The 26,181-nt window shown below is 40.0% G+C and overlaps 1 protein-coding gene across 2 annotated transcripts in view; it reads left to right on the top strand.

Moving 5' to 3' along the window:
• col22a1 (collagen, type XXII, alpha 1) overlaps positions 1–26,181 on the top strand; it is a 64,646-nt gene that overhangs the window by 1,272 nt on the left and 37,193 nt on the right. For both annotated transcript variants that reach the window (XM_035681093.1, XM_035681094.1), the window contains exons 2-23: positions 1,447–1,595; positions 1,692–2,258; positions 6,449–6,529; positions 12,653–12,764; positions 13,790–13,913; positions 14,343–14,618; positions 14,823–14,903; positions 15,831–15,947; positions 16,060–16,104; positions 16,210–16,272; positions 16,486–16,524; positions 18,814–18,867; positions 18,971–19,024; positions 19,109–19,162; positions 21,100–21,153; positions 21,258–21,302; positions 23,365–23,418; positions 23,526–23,579; positions 24,103–24,138; positions 25,111–25,140; positions 25,441–25,494; positions 25,657–25,710. In XM_035681093.1, coding sequence (XP_035536986.1) covers positions 1,505–1,595; positions 1,692–2,258; positions 6,449–6,529; positions 12,653–12,764; positions 13,790–13,913; positions 14,343–14,618; positions 14,823–14,903; positions 15,831–15,947; positions 16,060–16,104; positions 16,210–16,272; positions 16,486–16,524; positions 18,814–18,867; positions 18,971–19,024; positions 19,109–19,162; positions 21,100–21,153; positions 21,258–21,302; positions 23,365–23,418; positions 23,526–23,579; positions 24,103–24,138; positions 25,111–25,140; positions 25,441–25,494; positions 25,657–25,710 — 2,139 coding nt within the window. In that variant the 5' untranslated portion in view covers positions 1,447–1,504. The remainder of the gene's footprint in view (positions 1–1,446; positions 1,596–1,691; positions 2,259–6,448; positions 6,530–12,652; positions 12,765–13,789; positions 13,914–14,342; positions 14,619–14,822; positions 14,904–15,830; positions 15,948–16,059; positions 16,105–16,209; positions 16,273–16,485; positions 16,525–18,813; positions 18,868–18,970; positions 19,025–19,108; positions 19,163–21,099; positions 21,154–21,257; positions 21,303–23,364; positions 23,419–23,525; positions 23,580–24,102; positions 24,139–25,110; positions 25,141–25,440; positions 25,495–25,656; positions 25,711–26,181) is intronic.

Raw genomic sequence — 26,181 nt, 5'->3', positions numbered from 1 at the left:
CAAGTGTCAAGGAAACATAAATTATCACAGTCTGCATCAGTTAATAACAATACTGCACAGTACAGTTGGATTCACTTTAGCTTTTGTACATACTAAAGAACAAAAATAAAGCATGTTAGTTATTGAGGTTTGAGGTTTAGAGACCCAGACCAGCTATTTCGAATTTTTATGCTAAGCTACGCTAACTATAACCCGGGCATAGCTTCATATTTAACAAACACGTATGAGTGAGGTATCAATCTTCTCACCCAAGTCTCATCAAGAGAGAAAATAAACATATTCTGCAAAATGTCTAAGTATTCCTTAAAAATATTCCATTAAGCACATTCTAGCCTGTAAGTTTGGCTGCTTTTAACCTGTGGAAACCAATACATTCACTAGCTAATTCAATGGAAAGAACACAGAAAGGTGGTGAAGGATGGTAAAGAACTTTTCAGAACACAAGGGACTGGTATGATTGCTTTCCAAGTTGTGCATAACTCTTTCCTCAGCCTCCCACAATGACCCCCCGCACTGACACACACTCCAAATCAGGATGAGTCCATGTTATGGCTACAGTCAGTCACACATCAGCCCTAATGGCAGCAATCACAACCACTGGTGTACAATAAGAGCAAGAATAGTTTTGTGTTTATATGGCAGTTTCTGTCAGTGCCACCCAGGCACAACAACCTCATAAATTAATCCAACAGAGACGGATTGATTGGTCCTTTGCAACATGCTGGTGGATCAAAGCTGCACACATTTCATGCTAGCGGCTCCAAATAACAACTAGAGATACCTGCGTGGATCTCAAAAGAAATCATGCAGTGCAACATCAGCAAACTACACTCTTCTGAGGTTGTTCTTTTACTGGCTTGTGGGTGGAGATGGTAAAAAAATAGTTTGGCAGAAAGTTCCGACAATCTTTGGTGAGTCCACTTTTCTCTGGATGGAGTATTCACTTGCTGCTGTAGAGAGATGTGTATTTCATTCTCAGGTTTCAATTATCACGTCCTGAGAACGGAGAACATTTCCTGCCAGCTTCCATACCAGAAAGAAATTCAAACAGGGGACAATAGAAATACTGCACAATAGGGGGGATGAGATAGAGATTTTTTTTTCATACTGGAGCCTAATTCTTTCTACATACAAAGTGCCTAATGCAATCTTAAATCAGCTCTCCGCCAGTCCCTTGTCAATATAGAGATGTGGTAGCAGCAACCGCAGGAGGCCTGCTTCTTTACAGCAATCTCCCTGCACTACAGGAAATGCTTCACCCACTTTGGGTTCACTGTTGGAGAGAAATTATCACAAATCCTGTTTGCCAGGAGACAGCTTGGCAAACAAGATTTAGATTCTAAAATGTCTTATAGTTCAGTTGTGCATTTACAAAGTACTGACTGTAGTGTCTGCTAGAGTGCATGTAAACCTGCATTGTTGATATTTCCACTGACCTTTCCACAGGCTGGACAGCTTGATGGTGGTAATAAGCTAAACAAAACAGACCCAAACCAAGGCCGAGATGGAATTACGACTGGGATTTAGGATCACCCTGGTCTTGGTCATTCTGGCCTTGACTCTTTCCGGAGAGAGAGTGGAAGCACAGAGGGCAGGTAAGACCATTAAGACAGAATATTCTGATGTAACATCACTGGAAAAGCTTATATTGACTGCATGTGACTAAATCCTCCTGTATTTACCTATGACAGGATGTAAAAATGTCCACTATGACTTGGCGTTTATCCTGGACACCTCATCCAGTGTCGGAAAAGAGAATTTTGAGAAGATCAGGCAATGGGTGGCCAACCTCGTGGAGTCTTTCGACGTGGCACCCGACAAGACAAGAGTCGCCGTGGTACGCTACAGTGACAGACCCACCACCGAGTTCACCCTGGGCAGACACAGGACCCTGGAGGATGTGAAGCGAGCTGCCCGTAACATACGCTACCTGGGGGGGAATACAATGACTGGGGATGCTATCAGCTACACCACCACCAACATCTTCACGGAGCGGAATGGAGCGAGGCCCGTCGCCAGAGGCATTCAGAAGGTGGCCATCCTTCTCACAGATGGCCGAAGCCAGGATTATGTTCTGGAGCCCTCTAAGGCAGCTGCCAAAGCTGGCATCAGGATGTTTGCCGTGGGCATCGGGGAGGCACTGAAGGTGGAGCTGGAGGAGATTGCGGCTGAGCCAAAGAATGCCCACGTCTTCCACGTGACAGACTTTAATGCCATTGACAAGATCAGGGGCAGGCTGAGGAGGAGGCTGTGCGAGAGTAAGTCGGCCATCAGGCCCAGTGCCAGCACATCACTCACACTGCATGCTTCTTTTTTAAGCCTCACTTTAAAGAGCCTGCCTCACCCCGAACGTGCACTTAATCAAATTAGACTCTTATTTTAACCTTTAAGCACTATACTGAGGAAAGACCCTAACCACAAAACCCCACCCCAACCACAAAGAGCAGCTGCACATCCACACGGTGCAATCGTGGCTTCTTTTTGACTGAATATGAAGCATGTGAGGGGGCTGTTGCAAAAATTGGCTTGTAAATGACAGTTCTCTAACCAAGACATTTCTGTGGCGTAACTGCCTTTTTGACTGCTGCTTTGGTGCAGAGGTGTTTAGCACTGGAAAGCCTGTCTTGAGCTAACCTCAATGGTTTTTCCACTAGTGTGCTGAGCAAATCTTTCAACACAGGCACACAGGCTTAGAAAGTGGCTTACATAGCCAAATGAATCAGGGAAAATAGGCTTAAAAAATAAAGTAAGAGCTTTATGTTGTCCGGTAGCTGTGTGGAGAAGTGGACAAGTATCTACGTGTGAGTGTTTTCATGGAGGAGGTGGATGCTTTGCGCTCCAACGCTTGAAATTCCTTCCTAAAATTAGCCAGACAGGAAAGAAAAGGATGCCATAAGTCTTAGCCGCAAAAAGTACATGCAAAAAGGGAAATGACATGATTGCATGGTTTAGCGCACAGATAAGCAACGACAAACTCTCAATTCTCCCTTCAATCTAGCTCTAAATTGCCAAGCTTGACGAGGCAAAAGTAGAGACTCCTCTGAGAAAAGTGTTGATTCAGACTCCTTTATTCTTTTTTAAAGACATATCATCTTGCAGAGTGATCCTGGTGCAAGGGCAACACAGAGTCATTTTAAAGCCCCCAACCTTTGACCACGCTCCTTGACTCCATAGGTTTTCACCTATGTCAATGAATAATGTAGCTTATATTTTATAAAAAGTGTTGTACGTGCAATAGAGCTTAGTACTCTGTAGAACAAACCAAAAACTAAATTTACACAGAAAGACAGTTTTAATGTTTTCTTTTGCAATCTCTAAACTCACCACGAGTAAGTCTCTAAGTATATCAGTGGTCAGCACAACTGGCTCCCTGTGCAATGCAAGTTATTTTCACCCAGAAAATTATAGCTCTAATGTTTCAAGTGGGTCCATTGCAGCCGCTCCAGTGTCCATGTTTAATGTTTTCACCTTTTAATCTATAGGTTTTAAAATGGACACTACTTATTATGTGCTGCACTGATTCAATACATCATGTGTGGCCTAGATCTCCTTGATCAAACATTTGACCTTACATGACCCCAGTGAGAACTTAAATATCAAAGTTCTTGTCTAACCCCCACATTGTGTTTAAAAAATTCAGCAGCCATAATGATGACAGGAAACACAGGTAATAGTAAGAATTGCAAAAAAGAAAATGGTGGTTGTTAGATGTGTTGTAATGCTCAAGCTTCTGCTGATATCATGAACCTGTCTGAGACATTCATTTACAAAGGCAGGTCTTACATTGCTTCCATTTTAACTCACAGCCGGATCCCTAAATTATAGCTTCAGGGCCACAAGTGCAGGGAGTAGCTCGGCTATCTAGCATGCTAAGTCTCAGGGCTGTGCAACAACACTGTCTTTAAAAAAAGAGTGACGCACTTCCATTCATTCACAGAATGGTAATTTTTGGTAGACTCGCTGGCTTTACAAACAACATAAAGCAAGTATCTTTTGTGAGATCTTCAATTATCACCTTAGAGAGACTTTAAAAAAAAGACTCCTTTAATTTCACTGCTAAACAAACTCATGACAGACACAAACAAGGACAGAGCATATGGCTGAAATTAAAAATAAACCATGTGAAATGGAGATAACGCCGCTTGTAGATTGACTAGAAAGTATGCAAATGCTGACAGTTAAATTAGCCGCTTGGATTTTCCTATTAGACATGCTCTGGGCTTTGCATGGAAGAGAAAAACAAGCCATGTCAACAGAGCTGTCCTCATAATGAACGTCACAAAGGTTAAAAGCCACTCTGACATGATGATTTTTATAGCTATGATTTAAGAAAATTGCAGGGTTTGATAGTAGATGTTTGGCAGATACTTGATCTATTAGGGAAGCTGAAGCGTCTCACCGTGACATTTTTGGCCACAGATAATATTTAGGACTGACAGTCAGGACACAGACAAATTGTGGCTAATAATAGGTTTAATGAGATATTCCTCTGAACAGATTGACTACAAACGGATGGAAAGACCCAGCATTTGCCGCCACACCTAATTAACAATATGAAAATGTATCTTGCCATGTGGGATGGGTGAGAAGGTTTTATTCATGTTCACCTTGTCAGTTGTGAAGTGAATGCAGGGGAAGAGTGATTTTCAAATACTGATGACTCCAAATTTGTCTTGATAAAACTAAGATTTGATTTGTGCAAATACACCAATTTTTAGAATAATTTGGAAGAAGGAAGTGAGGATGGGACAGTCTTATTTAATTTAGATTGATAAACTGAGTGTAATCTTACATAAAAGCTTTGCCTACGGCAGCTGTAAACATTGGTTGCCTCTGTAAAATCAAACAGCATATCTTAATAAAAAAAAGTTAACATAACTTAATCCTCCAAAACATGTGGAGTAACTAATTCCTATAAATTACTGAAACTCAAAAATCAATTGCTGAAGTAATAACTCTTAATAACACTTACATTTGTGCAGTATTTTAAGTGTTGTTCCACTGACATCATTACAAAAGTGTAAGCTCCACTGACTATGGTCAGTGCTATAATGCTGTATAGCTTTAAATTGTTTTTATTTCAGTTTATAAATCATAACATGTGCAAGCATCCAAAGAAAGTGTAAAGATTTGGTGTTAGATAAAAAACAGCCAGGCTATTGTTTTATATTGCATTAACAATGAGATTAGTTGATCCACTGAAAATGAATTGGCTACCATTTTGATAATCGATTAATTGTAAATACTGTTAATTGTTAGCTGTTTTGACAGGTAATGTAATTATTTTCTTCAGTGAAAGAAAATTTAGAAAATTCAACTTAAGTGGTAACATTTGTGTAAAGAAATGCACTTAAGTTAGTATTATTTTATATAGATAAATTATATGAACACATTTTAAATAGGTGTGTAGAACTGTTGCATATGAGCTAATATAAAATATGCTAGTTTTAAGTTCCATTAACAGAATGGAACTGGTACAATTAACTTCAATTGAACTTTTTTAACTTGATATTTCAGTCTGGACCAAAGTAACTTTGCTAGGTAGCTGGAGATAAGAATCCATCTTACCAGTCTTCAAGCAGTGTCCTAAACTGGTAGCTACATCGTGAGCTGTGGGCGTGGTTCGTTGATCTGATTGGTTGAAGTTCATGATCCAATCTTCACAACAAACCCTTTCAATGGGAAGTATTACCCAAGCAGTTCCAATAAAGTCTGTTGATAGCAAGGAAACTGTTTGTGAAACTGTTTCTATAAGAATACATTTTATTCTTTAAATGCAACTGTTCAATGCTGTGAGGACCAGAACCAAACTCACCACCTCAAAGTGACAAATGGTCATTTAGGTGAACTGACCCTTTAAAACTGTCACTCTCATCTTTAAACCAATGTTTACATCTATGAAACTAAACAGAATACATATCTGCATTCTTTAGTAGTGAAGCTGGCATCTTGACACAAATAGAAAATATCCCTCCTGCCAATAAAAACTTAACCTGACCGTGTTGCCTTTCTCACTGTCATCACCGTCACCAAAATATGTGTGTGTTGAAATATAAAACTGTGAATGCTTCCTGGGCCTGTGGATGTGCCCCCTGCTCTTGTAGAGCCGCCCTCCACCCACACGCTCCACTCCCCAGACATCAGACAGGAGAGATGGAGAGCAGTCTGTCTGCTCTCCAGATCAGTCCAAAGGCTGCATTTCACTGAGATCACCATTTCCTTAAACAATCCAACACCTCACACAGTTTCTCGTGTGACCCCTTATAAGGTTTCAGAATGACTGCTTTTTGTAAGAAAACAATAACACATGTATAGATTTCCAACAGTAAGATACAAAGTTACCCATAAAAGTGTTTAACCTGTTCTCTTTACCTACCCTGTGCTCCCCAAAGAACACCATGTCCTGATTTACAGCGTGTCTAACTGAGCTTTTGTCCTTTCTCCTCAGATGTCCTGTGTCCAAAGATGAAGGTTCAACCTGATCGGTTTAAGCCCAACAGCACCAGTTATGGTCTTGAAGAGGTTCCAGGTATGTGCAAAATGCTGCTTTTTCTAACGGCAACACGAAGCACTGGCAAACTTGTCAACCACAAAGTCAGCATTTCCTACACTCCCACATTTATCTTTTTTCACATCAAGAAAAACAAAGATATACTTTTTATATGTGCAAAACGTTTGACTGTTTTCACTCACAGTGTCTTCTGTTTCTATAAGATTGGAAACTTTTTTATGTATGACTTGGAAAGTGCCACTTTTCTGGCACATTTATTTTCTGTCTTGTTTTATGCTACCATTATAAAATCTCAATATACTTGCAAAAACTAAATGCTGTCAGGTTTGAATTTGCCCACATTTCCACTTTATGTCACAGCTAATTATTTTGGAAACCAGTTTGCTGTGTTTTACAAATGTAGGTTAGATGTATTTTGTCTGTCTTGGTTGCAGGCAGCAAGGAAAAGTTCAGAAATTTTGGAAAATATATTTACTATACAGACATGATCTTGTCCTCAAGACTCATCAAGAAAGTGAATAAGCAATTTTCCCCAAATGTGAAACATGGTGGCCTCTATGGAATATAACTGTAGATATAAACGGCTCATTCAAAGTAAAAAAAACATATGATTCTTATATTCAGGTGATTATACACTAATGAAAACATACCTATATGCATATTATATTCCATTTCTGCCAATAGAGCTTCCTAAATGTTACACACTGGACCTTTAAGGAGGGAAAACTTGCAAACACACTGACATGTTCCATTACATGCAGCTGGGATGTTCAACTTCAGCGGTGAACATAGTCATCTACTAGACCTCCATCATTTGATGTCCTTATTTCACATATTCTGAACTGCTGCAATGTTAAAAGTTTCTCAGAACTCTAGAATAGCGTTTATCCAGAAAGGTCGGATGTTGTTATAAGAGTGTCTTTTGGGGGATCTGAGTTCCTGTCTATGTCTCCCACCCACATCTATCACACTAAGAGAAAAAACAGATGCCCATGCATGACTGTTTTGACTGCTGCTAATATGTTTGACTCAATGGAAAGAGAGATGTCGGTGGAGGCTTTTTTTTGTTTTTTTTAAGTTTGACTCTTTTGGCTGGCACAGTGACACCTGATAGTGTTAAAACAAGAGGGTAACGGACATTTATTGCTGGGGGGCTCTTTTGTGCAGTATCCATTTGTGTTTTTTTTTTCTCAAAATCGAAAGTAGTGTTTCTCAAGAACTATATTTTTGTCAGGCTTTAAAAGTCTCTATTAAACAGCATTTCAGCCTTCATGGGTCACTAAAACTCCCTGAAACCCAGACTAATTAAATTCTTGAAACTTCATTATTTCATGATGGAAGCCGGCTTTCCAATAAGGAATTCATTTAAAATTTAAGGAATAATTAACATTGCAGCCACAAATCAAACAATCCGTCCATTTCGTTTACCCACAAATTGTTTCTTCCTATCCCAGCATGCACTGGATGAGAGGCAGAGTACACAGGTTGATCACAGGGTTGAAAACTACAACAAGTTAATTCACTCATACGCTCAATTTAGTGTTTCCAATTCATTTAACCTGCATGGTTTCAGGCATAGGGAGAGCACCTGGAGGAAATCTATGCAAACATTGTATGCAAACTCCACACAGAAAAAGCCCAGACAGACTGCAGTCTGTGAAGAACTTTTAGCTACAGGGCTGCTGTGCCAACCACTGAGCCAAAATGAAATAATAAAAAATAAATCAAATTTGGCAAGAGAATGACATGTCAAGCAAGACATGGATGACAATGATAGAATGGATATCTAAGGCTTTCTTTACAACGTTTTTTTGGCATAAAATGGTTATCTTTTCCTGTGGTTTGGCTGTTTTTTGGGCCAACACGCAAACTTTTGAAATGTTCCAGAATGTAGCCTTTTGGGAACACCGCTGTTAGCTTTGCACTTTAAACTGGTAATACACATTTGCTGTGACACGGCCCCACTTTGCACATGACTATTACCTTTTTCGGCCAAATAGCCATGCCCCTAAAATATCTATGTATTTGGATTGGCATGACTCCCAATCAAAGTTCCCTTGAAATCATCCTGACAACCTCTCTTCATACTCAATAAAAAACAAGTTCAGCAAAATAATACAATTCATACAGAGTATCCGAAGTAGCCTACAGATATTGAGTAAATGTAGTAATTAACTTTTCAACACTAGCCATAAGTTGGTGTCGCTCCCGATGTTAGGTAGAGAAGGCTTTACATTTTGATATATGACAAATTGATACACTCACAAGTTAGTAAGTGACTCTTCGGTCAAACAGCCAGTCAAGTGTGATTTTGCAGTACAGAGTGGAGGAATGTGTGCCTCTGATCACAGCTGACAGCATCACTTCCCACTGTCGAGACATATTATCAGATCCTCTTCATTGGGCAAGTGCTAATTATGTGGTTACGCTTTTCCTCTAAACCCACAAAGGAATTAGAACTAACTTCAGATAAATCACTGAAACCCACTGATGTTTTCTTAAGCAGATGTACCACTCTGTCAGATTTGCTGTAAGCACTCTAATTGGAATAAATCCTGTTGGGCTGTGTTGTTTGTCTTTCTAAGTCAGATCCAAAACCCAAATCTTGTTCCACTGGAAAACGATATGAGAAGATCTTTTCTTTTAACCAAAAGCTAGGTTATTGTGGAATACACCATAAATATACTGCACACTGATTTATATTTCTTTTACATTTAGCTATTAGCACCACAAATGAAATGGTGCCCCCTAAGAGCTGCTACTCACTCCTTTTACATCCTTAGTTGCTATCATGATGTAAGATTACTAATTTAGAAATAGATTTCTAAGTTGTAACAGTTACCACAGTATGGTCAAAGGACCAGCCGGTACCTTAAAAAAAATTGTTTTTATTCAACTTTAGATGATTATTGGCTTTCTTTATAGCACAGACTGTTGTGTCATGTTTAAGGATCAGCAAGTACACCTTCATCTGTGTCTGCATCTGTTCAAACAACTAATTTATTTTTTTACCGTAAGGGTAAAGCTTATATTATACATGGATGGAGCTGAAGTTGTAAGTGGGTGGGACTCATCAGAAGTTGTTTATTTAAGCCTGAAATCGATATCAGTTGATCAGAAGTTGCTATTGTTATTGTAGAAAACCTCAGAATTGATCTTCAGAGCAATGCTTTTGATAAGACCAAGAGAACTTACCGGATACTAATTTTTAGCCAAGTACTCGCTCAGCCCAAGTCATAATCACATCTAACAGCCCAAACCTGAACTGGGCCCTACTGGGGGCAAAATGTCATCAAACAGTGGTCTGAAGTCTGAAGCTGCCTGACATGACAAAGATGTCCGGGGTTTTCCAAAATGCAGTCTGTAACTGTGGCCCAGCTTTAAGACATACATTCTCGAACTTAATTCAGTAAAGAACTTTTTTTTCAAATTGTGCCTACAGTAAGCACATAGAGACTTTCTCTACATACACAGAAGTACTAGACAAACAGTACTTATCGTCACTACACCAGCAGCTCCTGCAGGTTCCCTCTTATAATCACACAACAAATGCTCTCTACGCTGGTGCAGAGAGTGTAATTCTCCGTGAGAAATGTCGAGACTATTTGTCACTGATTATAATTTGACAGCCAAGAGACCTGCGGTTTGAGTCAGACTTGTATTTATCATGGGCTGTCTGACCCCTCAGGGTACTGAGCACACACAGGAGGATGCAGAGTGTGTTTGCGGCTCTGTCTCACTATCTACTGCACAAATGTTGCCATCTGCTCTGATCAAAAGAATGCTGTGTTTGTATGCGTTTGCTTTTTCCCAGTTAGTGAACTCATCTGGCTTTTCCCGCAGATCACCCCATTGGTCGTTTTTGGCTGTCCAAAATAACTTTTTGGGTTGATTATACGCTATCCACTGCCAGTCCAAATTACAGCTCTGTGCTGAGATGGCCCACAAACAGCCAAAGAAATGGCGCGGTGAGCGATGCAAGCATGGTGACAGAGAGAGTCGGAGCCAGCAAAACTCACAGCTGCATGGCTTCCTCGAGCAACCCTTCAGCCAGACTGATGAGCGGCAAAACATCCCTTTTGCATGCATCACCAGTGCTCAAAAGACAGAGCTGAGCATTAGAGAACATTAGTTGCTTGATCTTTTTACTTGCTAAAGTATTTCCGCTCTGATTCAAAAGTAAGCAAAGCTGTTTTACACCAGACTTCTGTCAGCAGATTTTAATGAGCTGAATGTATTCGCCTGACATGGTGTGTTTTTGCGAATATAAGTGTGTCCTTTGATTTTGAACAAGGGGAAACTTGAAACTTGAAACTTGAAGATTACAAAGATACAATTAGAGAACAAAGCCACAGTAATGTGTCTAATTCCAGCACTCACACACTCTCAGGTATGCTAGTTATACTGATCGGGACATGGCAAAATTGGTCTGGCCCAGTGACGGTCCACACAGCCCACTTACATTCAGCCCAAATACAGCAATGAGTTGCAGTCCACAGGTGGCCCAGATCTGTTAGCTACTTATGGCCCGTGACATAGCTACATCTCAGCCAACTGTCCCTCATTCTCTTCCTCCTGTCAGGACAGCATTAATGTGCAGACAAATAGTTAAATATGGAAATTGAGCCAGTAAATGCTTTTGTAAACCATGGCCACAACATTGCTGAAACTTGTCTCGTCCAACATAGGGCCAGAATAGGGCCAGCTATGGTCATACAGCTGGCTGAGATATGGCTATATCATAGGCCATATGTGGCTACCAGATCTGGACCGTCATTTATTGCTGTATTTGGGCCGAGTGTATGGGCCAAACCAATATTGCTATGTGGGATAATGTCTTGCCACAAAGTAAGCATGTGATAATGCTATAAAAGCTAAGCCATTGATAGCATATAAGGTCATGAAATAAAAAAAACCTGCACTTTTGTTTCAAACGTGGCAAGATACAAAAAGTCAAAATTTTAGGCTTGTGCATGAAGCTGACTCAAAGCCCAAAGTATCAAGATCAAGCACATAATTTCGTGTTATATAACTCAACTTATTAACCACATTAATACAAAATTGATGGAAAAAGTACATAAACTACAAAAAATGAGAAACTCAAGGCAAACAGTATTTGAGTCAAAGGTGTTTACTGACCAGCAGAGGTAGCTTTTAAAGATGCAAGTGAATAATGACTTCCGAAATTAATGGAAGTGTATGAGAAATGTCCCCCCAAAGAGGTCTTATTCATATACCAACCAGCACAGAGAAACTCTCCACCCTGTGTGAAGAGTAATCTGAGTGCATAGTAATCTGTCATCCCTAACAGTGCATCTGGGACACATGGTGGCCTTTCCTGACAGACAAAGTAGCTGTGATCCCCTCACTTATTCAGTCTGTTATGACGGCTCTGGTTTTTACTGTTATTTTTTACTCTGTTACTAGTGGCACAGGGGCAGCCTGGGTGTCTTACCACCTGTTTCCAGGCTATTTCTAATGACATCCACTCCTTGGAAGATTAGTCCACTGGTGTTACTATTCCCACCGGAAACCTTACGTCTCACAGATTTTTCTGCATTACTATAAGTCCGTGCAGGAATATGTTGAGGCTGACCTCGTCTTGCTGGCTCACTAAAGGCACAGTCTGTTTCAGAAGAGCTCAACATGACCACCAGCCTTCAGTGAGATCTGCTATACACAAACCACATTACGATGGTTCTGATGGCATTACCATAGCTACAGCACTTGTTTGTTGTACAAGGGAGTGTCCTTTCTAAACCACCTAAATACGGTCTGTGGTTACACCACTTCAAATCACACACTGCTGGGCAACGTACACACACGTGCACACACTTTTAGACTCTCAGAGATGGCAACTAGTTTTTTCCTCTGGCAGCAAATCTAACAATCTGAATGGCCAACAAATGGCCCTATTTTCCAGTTATTCAGTAATACTGTGATTTTAATCTTCCTCCAAAAAGCCACAAACACAGTGGCTTCAGGGTGTGGTGAGGCTGACCCAATTAAACCCCAGCATACCCCGAGAAATCTGACAAAACCATAACTCAACCTCACGACTCAAGAGCCCTGTGTGCTTATTTACGCGTGTGTGGAGACTGTCTCGAGTCCAACTAGGCTATTTTACTGTGCTTGCTGCAGGGTTCGACCTAATGGAGTATTTCAATGTGAGAGATATTCTGGGAACCAGAGATGATGATGGCCAAAGTTCTTATGTCCGCCTTGGCACCATGCCCATTGTACAGCAAACAGAGTAAGTGACCACCCTGTTACACTACAAACATTACACTGCACATTAAATATTTGTAAAGATCTGATGGGAAGTCATGGCCGCAGTAATACCCACCCCCCTCTATGGATTGTGTATGTACCCTGTCAATGCACTTGATTAAAAGAGTAGTTCAGCATTTTGTTATAATTCCCAAAATACCTGTTTGCTTACTTGCCAAGCGTTATATAAGGATATTGATTCCACTCCCATGTCTGTAAGGTAAATATGAAGCTATATAAAGTAGCCAGTTAGCTTAGCTTAGCACAAAGATGCTTGGCTCTATCCGAAGGTAAAGATCCATCTATCAACTTCTCTAAACCTCGCAAAAAATGGCTGTTTATTAACACATTATTGTGTAAACAAGTAAAGTTCTGGTTCTATATATAAAACCAGAATGGGCTCATAGGCCGGTTTTCGTACCTGTGTGCACTGTGCAGCTCCAGGCTAGCTGTTTCCAGTCAATATGCTAAGCTAAGCTAACTGGCTGCTGGCTGCAGCTTCATATTACAGTGCAGGCATGAGAGTAGTCACAAAGCAAGGTATTTAGATGTGGATGACTCTAATTTGACTATTCAAAATGATTTCTCCCAACAGGCTGTTCCAGATTTTAAGTTCATCTAGACATATAAGCATTATCTTATCTAATTAATATATTGTATATATTGTAAAAACAAATAGTTCAACATATGCTGGAAAAAATATGAATACAAAAAGAATGTCTCCATGCATGTTTATCAAAGGTTTTAGTAGGCTGAGTATACAGTGGATGTTAAAACACTGTATGCAGATGTTCTGTTCATCATAAAAATAATAAAATGTCACTCTGAGTAGGAAGCAGGAACAGCGTATATAGACAAAGCAGTTACGTGGTGAAACATAGACACTGTTTAATTTGGGGTTTGTACATTAATGTCTAAACTGTAATGGGGTCACTGCAAGTGTGTGTTTATCACAGAGTAAAATAAAACACAGTTTGTTAGCAATAACAATGTTCTTTTACTCTGCAGAGACGTGTTTTCTCAAGGGTTGCCAGATGAATATGCCTTTGTGACGACATTCAAGTTCAGGAAAACCTCAAGGCGTGAAGATTGGTACCTCTGGCAGGTTTTTGACAAATATGGAATCCCACAGGTGGGTCAACGAAAAGTAAATAGTAATAAATGTGACTATTACAAGGTCAACTTAGAATAGGCTCAGCTCACTGACTATTTCAGATCCTTTTTAAATTATTGGGTGTTAAACTGGGAAATGGTGTATTTACCTCTACCAAGCCAAATAAAATGAAGACTCCTGATCATTTTCAAATGGAATCTAAAATTATAATACTATATGTAATACCATAATGATGCATGTTAATTTTTTTTAAAGCTTTTATATGATCTTACAAATCTTGTATAAAAAAAATTAACTTTGTACCTTAAATTAGATTAATTGTTTACTTTCATAATTTGCCTCTACAGACAACAATGTTTTCGGATCTCTGTACATCTTGACTTGAACTTGACTGCCTGTACTTTTTCACCTGCTATCCTTGACATTATTTTGCCTCTGACTTGTCAGGTGTCCATCCGCCTGGACGGTGAGAACAAGGCGGTGGAGTACAACGCTGTCGGGCTGACAAAGGATGCTGTCAGAGCTGTGTTCAAGAACCCAGAAGTGGACAACCTGTTTGACCGCAACTGGCACAAGATTGGCCTCAGTGTCGAAGCCAAGTCTGTGTCTCTGTACCTGGACTGCAAACTCATCCAGACTCTGCCTATTGAGGACAGGGAGGACATTGATATTCAGGGGAAGACAGTGATTGGGAAGAGGCTGTATGACAGCGTGCCAATTGATGTGAGTCTATGCCTGCATGTGTAGTAGTTTAATGTACTCATGCAGTGAAATGAAGCATTATGAGAGCAGGTAGTGGTGCATTTTAAATGTCCTCATAGCCTCCACTCTGGAGATATTGTGTGAGATAGAAGTGTAAGCCAAGGGTGTAAGCCAAGGTTACTTTCTTGAGATTGCTCTTTTCATTGTTTGTCGGTGTCCATGCAGTTTGACCTCCAGAGGATGATGATTTACTGTGACTCCAAGCATGCAGAGCTGGAAGCCTGCTGTGATTTACCCAATGGACCCGTAAGTATTTTAGTATGTGTCAACAATCATGGTGATGAATTAAAGATTTGGCTCTCAACAAATAAGTTGTGAAACAAAGACTGACTGGATCTGTTTGAATTAAAAGTTGCAGTCAGATATGTAGATTTGTTTCTAATTGCAGGACACTTTAACACAATAAACTGTCCTGTCTTTAGTCCAAACTAGTCCCTAATTAAAAACACTCAGATTTTTAGCTTGAAAAACAAAGACCTAGGTTAGCGTGAACATTTAGTTTTTTTGTGCTACCTACTGTAGCTAACATGTCACCAGGCATTCTGTGAAGGTACTAAAACTATTACAGGCTTTTGCTACAGGGCTCTGCTCACAACAAGGCAATGGCTGTTAGCTGCTAGCTAAGCTAAAAAAAAATCAGCTGTATTATCAGTGACAAAATTATGAGTTTCCAGTCACAAGTGTGCATAAATCAACCACCTATTTTTGGTTGAGCCAGACAGTGTTACATGTGAAGGTATACATTTTGGTAATTATGCCTGGAGCCTCTGCTGGTTAGCTAGCAACCGTGCGGTGAAGACAAGATAAAGAGACAAGTCACTGTGCCCGCCATTGTTAGCTAACATATTGTTACAGCATAGAGTTTCATGTAAAACCATTTTAAAACAATGTAGCTTAAAGTGTTGATATGTATGTTTTTAAACTCTGTAGCCAGGCTAGCTGTTTCCAATCACATTCTGGCTGCATATATAATTTTTTTCCCCAGCACCATAATTAATGCGCAGGAAAAAGACACAGACAGCTTAACAGCCATAGAAGGTCATCTGAAAGACCTTTATTGTTAAGTCAGAGTTCCTTAATGCTCATCAGATCCTCGTGCAACCTCATTCACACTACCATCCCTTCATTTTTTGGTTTTGATGATCAGTGTTGGCTTAAATATTCTCTTTTCAGTGCCCTAAGAAAGTTGTTACAGAGGCCCCCCCAGTGGAGATCATCACTCCAACACCTACTGTTGTGGAGCAACAAAGAGGCCCTCAAGTGAACTGCTCCTGCCCTGCAGGACAGAAGGTAAAGCCACCTGCCTCTACCAGACTTTATACCTGTCTATTATTTCCATGGATGAGTGGGAATCGTTTCTTTAATGGCTTTCGAAAGATGTCTGTGTTTTCATTTCTCACAGGGAGAGATTGGCGCTCCCGGTGTTGCAGGACCTATGGGTGAAAAGGTCATCTACCATTGCCTTTAAGTACTAGTTTGTGTGTAACTACAGTTCCATTAAGTTCCAGAGTTGTTTGTTCTTCTTTTTTACTGTGTGAACATACATTTTCAGGGTGACACTGGCTCTAAGGGCGCCATAGGACCGCCTGGAATCAGAGGAGAAAAAGGAGAAACTGTATGAAAACCTAAAGTGTGCACATTCACAAGAGTAGTATTTCTAAATTGACTGAGTTTCTTCAGCACATCGTCTCTAGTGCTTATGATAGTTTCAAGCTTTGTTGTACTGTAGATTTACTATCATACACATTGCATGCCTTCCAGCTATTATCTCATCTGCTTTTCTACCGGCCTCGATAATAATTGATCTTTATCGATTAATTATTTGCAGGGCAAAGTAATCTCTGTCAAAGGTGACAGAGGTGAGAAGGTAAGTAAACCTGCTCTGACTGATGCTGCATGGGCATCATGTTAACCCAAATACATTTATATGCATGACCCTATTTTCTATTTTTTTTCTTACAAAAATGATATTTTCTGTCTTTCCTTTTCTCCTATCTTTTGTTTGATGTTTTTCTGTCGACGTCTTTTCTGTCAGGGAGTGGCTAGGAAAATGCTCATAGCTGTTATTGTCAGAATTACAGGACAGGTTACCACAGAGGATGTGTAGCAGAGAGGGCAGGTCTACGCAGACGCCCACCCAGTTCAAATCACAGCCTCTCTACTGCCTGGCAGTGCCAGCTGGGAGTCTCGGAGTATAATTTATTCCTTGAGACAAAATCGTCGGTGTGCATCATTCAAGCTGTCCAGAGAGGGACACTTAAAATGGCCACAAGAGGTCTGGAAGACGAGACATGGTCTTCTCACTTGTGTTATCTACTTTGGTTGTGATAGTTTTTAGAATGTGGTTCGTCTGGATAATACAGGGGTACCTCCCATATATAACTCCAGCTTTCTTATTTTATGTCAGTAATGCAGTCAGACAGAAAGCAGAACTCATGTCATGATACATTTATATTCATTTTGTAGTTCTTACTCCTGGAAACCTTGCTGGTTTGATAAAACAGCATTAAATCAAACTTTAATGCTGAGCATCCCTGTTGCTTTTCTATTTCTTACTGTCTGCATGAGCATCTGTCTTCACTTTCTCCCAGAAAAGGCTGCAATTTGTTGTTGTAAACTTCTCCAAAGCTGATGCAAAAAAATGACGTAAGCCGACTTCAAGCTGTGGTTAAAAATGGCTATGTCGGTCATCGAGTCGCATGGGGTGAAAGTGAATTCATCCGGCTTTGATTGCTTCTAATTGCATCTTTAACCGACAAGAACAGGCAATTCCCCGTGTAGCAGCGTTGTTGTAGATAATGTCTTTTTCGTTATAGAGCACATTCGAGCGGGGGCCTTTCTCCTAATCTCTTTGATGAAAGAAATTACGTGCGTTAAAATGATATAAGCTCCTAAAATAATTAAAGGGCAACCTTCTGTGACTAGTAAAGTGGTTTATGAAGCAGAGGGAAGTCTTGCGGTGGGCAAGACCTTGTGGTAGGGTGTAATTTAACAGCCATTACTTTTCACACAGTCCAGCTTTTCGGATTCCAAGGGATTCCTTGGCACAGCATATGACATCAGTACACAGACCAAAAGTGCATCACTCTGAAGACAATAGAAAGCCATTGTTCATTGAGTCTTTGGTTGGATGTGCGACCAGACCATAGTGGGTCTTGGTAAAGCGTTTGACAGCTGTTAGCATATTTTGGCTCCCAAACATTTACTCAAAAGTTTGTGTTTTTGTGTATCTTGACTTGTATAACTCCTTGTGTACTGTGTGTAACGTTAACCTCTGTCTTTTGTCCAAATGTCTGTCTTATTGTGTGTTCCACTGTTCAATTAAAGGTGCTGTAAGTGAGTTTTTGTTCAAATAAGTTAAATAGCTTTACATTCTGACAGCCATTACTGATATAGAGTGTTCAGTCAGTAACACTTTCTGCAGTAAACTGAGGCTGTATTTGTAACTGCGTGCTATACTAGCAGTACGTACTGACTTGTTCAAAGTATAGCATGTAGTATGCAGTGTACAAACAAAAGCTAAATCTGCAGTATGGCAAAAATACCTACCTACCTCTTGCCTCTTGTGTCTCACAGTGCAAAGTGCTGGAATGATCACAACAGCTGAAGGTCAACAATGGAAGGTTTTGTGCAAGTTTCATATGCCTTACCAAAGTCACTTCTGATCCTTTTTTAGGCGAGAAATCAACTGTGTAGATTTCAAATATTGGCTTTGGTTTTAAGAAAGTTGTTGGCAAAAACGAAAATGTGCTCCAACATTTTTGGAGTTGAGAAGCTCCACAAGTGCCTGCGGGGGTAGCATGTGCTACATACTGCATGCTGTGTTTAGAATACAGCATATGTTTTCTGATGTCCCGTTCCAACTTTATCCAATCAGGAGAGAGGACTCCACGAAAGACGGTCAGCAGAATTTCAGGGGGGGACTGCTAAATGCAGGGACAGACTGGAAGTTAGCCAAAATGCTGATTTTGCTTACAGCACCTTTAATCAAGTCAATTCTACATTAATCCTCCAGCCACCGTGTACTAAACCATGTTGTGTGATGCTAGCAGGTTGATACTCTGACAGCACGCCATCGTCGCCTGTACTTACCGGCCATCCTGCATGCTTCTGTATTACAGAACAGTCTAAGTAAATACTTGCCTTCTGTTTACAGGGTGATACAGGCAGGATAGGGTTGACAGGTGCTCCTGGACAAAAAGGAGAGAAGGTGTGCCACTTGAGAACCCGGACATGTGGAGGATTTCTTTTTTATGTTGAATCTTAAAAGTTCACATGCTGGTGTTAACTCTCTGTTTCCAATCATCTCACAGGGACTTGGTGGTGTGCCAGGTATTGATGGCTTATCTGGAGACAAGGGAGACAAAGTAAGACACAAATGTTTTGATATTTCAGTCAGGGTTTGTGACACTTAAAAATGCAAATTTTTTCACGTTTTTCTTGGTAAATAGGGTGCGGCAGGAGTATCTGGTGATCCAGGGCTGCCAGGACCAGCTGGACTAAAGGTGTGTGAATGTGGTCTTTCCATTTTTAATCCAGCACACATACATTTGGCTCATTGTTGTGAGGATTTCAAAATAGTGTTGATGCGGGCAAAAAAATAAAAATAAAGGATCTTTAGTCATTCTGGCTTTGGCACTGATCCCAGAGATGCACTTGTTCTGTTAAGTGGGCGTACATACGTTTTTCTGGACAATTACCTCTCAGCCTGTTATCGATTTCCTGTGAGAAAGGGGGCCAGTTTGGTTGACTTTCCCTTGGATGAAGCAGCAGCTGGTGAAAGAGCCAGCAGGGGGAGGAGGGAGGGGCGCTGGCTGAGGTTTGGCCAATGGACTGTGACAGGCTGCTCGACCCAGGACTGGAGAGAATGATCGCCCCCTTTTGATACAACTCAGGGAATACTAAATCACTACTAAATGCTACTCTCATGGCAAGGGTTAGAGACTGAAGATGCATGAGAAAGGCTAACAAAATAGAAATCACCTCCTAACCCCAGCTTTGTCCTAATATATAGTATTACCATTAACATGTGGTGTGAAATTGCCACAACATATATATGTATAAAATATATGTGCATAAGTAGGTGAGCACTCAAATAGAAGCCTTCTGACAGTTGTTTACCACTGATGGCTAGCTTTGCAGATATGGTGCCCAATCTGTACTATATGTTTTGTGGGATGTGTTTGATTAAAACACACAATAAATTAATTCACAGAGAATGATCACATAACTATTTAGTCTCATTTAACTCATTGTTTGGTTTTTAGGGCACATTTACTGTATTGTTTAATGTGTTTAGCTCTCACTAGGATCCGTTTTGAGCAAAAAATGGCAGCTGTTTGGTTTCAAGCAAAACATCTCTGATGAGCCCTGTATGCTAGCTACCTACTGTAGCACAAACAGCAGACAAAGTTAGCAATTAACACTAGCTAGTTAACAAAGTCAAGTATCTAGTTAGCAGCTAAAGAGACACACATTTGTCTCAGGAGTTGATCAGACCAAACCAGAACAAAAAGGAGAGTGAATATTGGACTTGCATTCATAAAAGATCCAGAAATGTCTCTAAATGCAAGCTAATGTTGCCCCATGTATGTTAGTTATCTTAGTAAGCAACTGTTTGCTACCTCGTTAGCCATTACGGCTACAATATGCCAGGCTGTGGTTTGTTGAGTTTATCTGCTCTCGAATAGTTAAATATTCATAATAACAAAGCTTTTGAGTTGAGCAGTAATGACAACACATTTTAGCCAGCAGGCTGTTAGCCTGACCATAGGAAACAGCTGACTTACAGTAGCCTAAAATGGGCCCAGTTTACAGGAAAAGCAATCAATAACATTAATGATAACAGTGTGACAGGGAGCCAAATGGAATTCAGAAAATTCAGCCATCTTTAATTTAATAATTTTCACCTGTGCTTTTCTTCTGTGACAAGTCAAAATGTCTTTAATGAAAAATTTTACTTTACAATACATTAGTGAATGATCTGATTATCAGTAGTTGATGTTGCACACAAAGCAAATTGCTAAGGACTGAAGAGAAAATAGTCACAAAACTGAGCTTTCAAAATCAAGCTGACAGTTTGATTAAATTATAGTTTTTCTACATTGCTGTGATAGACCTGATTAAGAGCATAAAAGGAAACAAATGTCTTCAATAAAACTGTCTGGGAGTTACAGTGTAAACATTTGAAAGTTATTCAAAAGGCTTCAAATATCCGGTCAAGGTCGCCTGCTTAGGCGGTCTTGTCACTGACAACTGCCGTTTCTTTTTTTGGGTTTCAGGTTTCTTAGCTGGTCAGTTCAGTTTCTTACACTGATTAAGCTCTGACTCAGCAGTATACTGCAGGCCAACTGGGGGACTGCTGAGTCAGTAGTGACACTTTTGGAGAGTCCCAAGTCAATAATGCCCACTAATATAATGTTGCTCGATTTATATCATATAGGGAATTCAAGGGGATGCAGGAATTCCTGGCGTGCCGGGACCACAAGGTGTCGCTGTGAGTATACTCTTAATGCACCTCACCAAATGATCAGTTAAGATCTGATATTAATAAATGATAATATTTATTTTTGAAATTAATATTATGATGTTTCGTTGTAGGGTGAATCCGGTATAAAAGGTGAAAAAGGAACTCCAGGAACCAAGGTAAGTAATACTGCACCAGTTCCTTGATATAAGAAATATCACATTTGAATTGTTGAATATTAACAGATCAGCACGAGCACATTCACACCGTTTCACATGTTCTTATATGAGTTAATGTTGGCCTAAAAGGTCTACTGCAGAAGATAGGGGTTCAGCATCTCACTCAAGAGCACTTGATCAAAATAGTAGATGCTAAGAAACTCATTGCTGTTTTCCTGGGACGTGAACCATGATGCTAGTTTGAACCTGTGCAGAACAGAGTTCATACTGCAAATACGACAGGGTTAACTTCTGAGAGAGAACATTCTTCTCAGAGGAGCTGAGAAGTGAGGGGCGTGATTGTGTAAACAGATGTGGCTTCCTTGATTCACTCTCCACACTTCCTGTCTAGGATTCTGAGGGGGCGTTTGGCTATAATGCAGCTCATTCAGGCCTGCTAAAGCTTTGTTGATGTCTGAAGTTTCCTCTGAGTCACCACGAACACCTTCCCCCTTGTGCCTTTAAACTGATGTTAGGACACAATTCAGACTCTTCTAATAAATCAGTGAAAGGTTATCTCCTGGCAGCATCACAGTGGTTTCCAGGTGATGTCAAGTTGTCAAGATGTTTTTAGGATTTCAGTGATACGATAAGTAACAAATTGAGGAACCGCAGCAGGACGATATGAGAAAGAGTTGTAGCAATTACTTTTGTATCATGCTGAGATGTCAACTTGAATTTAAATTTAAACGACTTTTAGGGGTCTGTATATAGTAGTAAACACGGAGTCAGTACATTGATTACTTTGCCATATGGCATGAGGATGTGTTGCAGGTTCGAGGTATACTGAAGCTCCATTCAAACATGCGGATGCCAGGTTTGGAGCTGTCTGTCATCCAGTCAGTCAGTCAGTCAGTCAGTAAGCAATTTCCTGTAGGCGAAAACTGGAAAAGTACTTGCCTCAGTGAAGTGATAAAGAGAATAGGTGGTTTAGAGGAGGCATATGGGGTTAAAGTCAGGTTTGCTGACTGAAAAGTCAGACGTGTGTTTTGGGTTACACAGCACTGTCCACTGCTTAAAAATCTGCTCTCTGTTAGCCATGCTAGTGGCATGGCTCTAGGGATGGTACTGTAATGCGGGCCAGTCAGTCCACCACTTTGATCCAGACAGAAATATCTCAACTGGATGGACGGCTGGGAAATTTGGTGCCGATATAAATAGTGCCCAGAGGATGAATCCTAATGATCTGCTGACTTTATAATCTAGCACCACCAGAAGGTCAACGTTTTCACATATCTATTGGGAAAACTGGACATGTACTGGATGGACTAGCAAACAATTTGGTACAGGCATTCATGGTTCCCAAATAATGAGTCATTGGTGATCCCAGGACTTCTCCTCTAACGTCACCATTTGTGAACTCACTCACTTGAGTGAAATATCTCAACAATTGTTTTAAGCATTGCCATACAATTTGGTACAGACATTCATGTTCACCACTGGATGAACTAAGTGTTCCCTGACTTTTCATTTGGTGCCACCATCAGGTCAAAATTGCACCTTGTTCAATACTTACTGGTTTGACTTACTGGTGACTGAATGACGAATGACGTTCCCATCAGCCTCAGCTGCAGTTTGTGTTTAGTGCTAATTAGTAAATCTTAGCATGCTAAACTAAGATACTATTACTAATCATAAAAATATACCTTTAACATGCTAATATTGTCATTGTGAGCATCTTAGCATGCTAATGTTAGCATTTAGCTCAATGCAACGCTGTTATGGATGTATTTAGAGAGCACAGTACCACAGTACACCCTCACAGAGCAAGCTGCTTGGCTGTAGACCCTTAAGTTTTGTGCTTTTCATAGTGCTTGATTTTTCCATTTTGTTACTGACAGATCTTGGATTTTCTGTTGATGACATTTGAATTTCTTGCCATGGTAGCTGCACACGCAGTACAGTACAACTGATATTTATTTGTATAACATAGACGGAATTAGGCCTTACTTGAACCTTACGTTGTCTTCCACAGTTAGCAATACTTTATACATGTTTTCTCGTACACTTGTTTCCATTTCAGGGCGAAGCAGGTTTGGATGGATTACCTGGCAAACCTGGTGTTTCTGGGAAAGATGTAAGTTGTGATCCTCTGCCTAAGATAAACAAACCACAGATATTCATCTGTGATGGATTGTGTGAGTCACCTTTGTATTAATGAAGCTTTTGTCTAAAATTGATTAGGGTTTGAGAGGACTGGCTGGCACACCCGGACCCAGTGGAGTTAAAGGCACCAAGGTATGCTACTCTCGCTCCTGTGCTGTATACACACTCTGCTCACTTGATTAGAAACAATTCGAAGAGGATAATACCGTAAGCATAATGTTATTAAGCTGCACTGATAAATCATTTTAAAGAGGTATAATCATTTTCCCATGCTACTGTCTGCACTCTCAGACATTCCTCAGTCTCCTCTGTGTACCATCAAAGTCAGCCCACTCATTTGTCTGAGAAAATAAAAAGCAGAGTTCATTTGTCTGTCTGTAATTACTGACTTTGAGGATTCTTCCAGTGGTGCACACATACTTGTACCACACCCATATGCATGCACAAGGGTGCATGCATACACACATGCACAAAGAATTGCCGTGGTACTGTACCCGCAAGTTTCACTTTCCTTAAGGCCTTAAGTACACACGCGTCATCTCATAAATTATGGTCGTTACTGTATCATTACCATATTGCTTGAGGTGCTTCATTCTGAAAGTCTCTTGATTCTAATGACGGGGGTTTCATCCTTGTTGTGTGCACTACGTCACAGGGGGAGAGAGGCCTTCCCGGATTACCTGGAGATGTGGTAAGTACCAAAAATAAACCAGAAGGATATAAGAAGAATTATGTTCTTATCATTCTGGCTTCTTTAGCAATGAAGAACATAATGGAGTGATGGAGCCAGAACAGCATTTTTGAAAAAACAAACAAAAAAATGTATTATACATCGTCAGTTGTTCATTTGTATTATTATTACTCCAAACAAACCAGGTAATCATGCACAAGACACTGACCTTGTTCTTTAGCTGAAAGCACATTCTCTAGAGAGGGTGCTGTTCGCCAGACAGAAGCAAAATGATTAGTTAATTAACTGATTAGCCAGAAATAAATCAGCAGCCATTTTGATAGTCGATTAATCATTTCAGTAATTTTGAAAAATTTGCCAGTCCCAGCTTCTAAAATATGAGGATGCTGATGCTTTTCTTGGCCATATACTTCAGTTTGATCATTGACTGAGTTTGTGCACATCACACGGAGAGTCTCTGTACTCTTTATGTCAGCAAAAAACAATAACAGAAAAGACAACAAACACTATTACATGTAAACGTACACACACATACACAGATAATAATGTTGATATGACAACATGGTTGAAGTTAGTCATTTTAAACACTGGGAACAGTGTCGGCGTAGCTACATGTCAAGGAGGAATATTATAAGAAACAGAATTTTTGGGGGGTTTTGAACAAACGATTTTAATTCTGGAATGTAGCAAGCCTTTTGACTATTTCCTGACATTTTATAAATAAATTATTAATCAAAACATAATGAGCAATTTGAATATAATGAAAATAATTCCCACCCCTATGGTGGACAGGAGAACACATTCTTCCAGTATATTTTGTTTCTGAAGCAACATTATATTTTTCTAGATGTGCTATGTGACTAGAGAAGGGTAACCAGTTGTATTGTCCATGGCCTCATTTAATTAGACCAAGGTAACACAATGAGATACTCATTTGAAAATAACATAGCTGTCCATCTTTTCTTATTTCAGTTTCAAAAAGAAGGTTTACGAGGTGAAAAGGTGAGTGTTCAATAACAAAATCATGTAGTAAAGATTTAAACTACCTTATAGTATTAGTTATTATAAAGTATACTTGACTACTGTATATTAGGAAAAGCATATTGGGTAGCATATTATTAATGCAGAGATCATCCAGTCATTCCAATGCAGTCATCAACATGAACACAAAAACATGAACTTTCAATGCACATGTGTGTATGTTTTAAATGGTTTCCTATCCCAATAATTTCAACTGGACGGTTTAAACTGTAACTCTTATCTTCTGTATTATAGCTTACTCATGTGTTTGACCTGTTTTAGGGAGAACCTGGACCTGCTGGGCCTCCGGGGGCCGAGGGCCATCCAGGGCCTCCTGTAAGAATCCTGATTTATTAATTCCTTCATGTGTCCTCTGTGTCGCTGTTAAGCTTTAGATATTTTGTTGTTGTGGAAGAAGCACCTGTTCAGATTCAGTGCTGAGCAGTTCACAACAGCAGTTGTGCCTTTTGAACTGTAGCTGAACATTTTATTCCTCAGGGTCCTCCGGGTCTACAGGGTCTACCTGGGGAACCTGGAGAGTTCGGCCAGAGGGTAAGAAGCTCATTTTGATGGAACCATCTGAACATTTCTTCTCCACATTACTTCATCACTTGATTACTGATAGCCTATACTGCAAAGGAGATGCTCAATAACATACATAGTTGTTGAATACCTGCATGTACCTTTTATGTTGTGTGTGGCTTCAGCTGTATTAATATCATTTGAATTGCAAAGGGTTGTGTGGATTACATTTTTACTAACATAATAAGGAAACATTGTTAATGAATGTCCGGAATGCCCACACTTAGTTAAGGTAAAAAGTCAACAGTTACTTAAAGCATGAGCTGCAGCAAGTTTATTTTATTGAAATGTAATGGAATCCATGATCTTTCCTTAACCTTATCTTTTACTTGAAGCTGCAGTAAGTAACTTTTATAAAAATAACTAATGACTAAATGTCATATTTGCTGGAAATTTCACTATATCCTGACAATAGTATATGAGACAGATAATCAGTGAAAA

The sequence above is a fragment of the Morone saxatilis genome, unplaced genomic scaffold (assembly GCF_004916995.1).
Source record: "Morone saxatilis isolate NCDOM2014 unplaced genomic scaffold, NCSU_SB_2.0 Contig9, whole genome shotgun sequence".
Classification (NCBI taxonomy): Eukaryota; Metazoa; Chordata; class Actinopteri; family Moronidae; genus Morone; species Morone saxatilis.
Note: the sequence above shows the minus strand (reverse complement) of the source record. Positions and strands in the feature narration are given on the sequence as shown.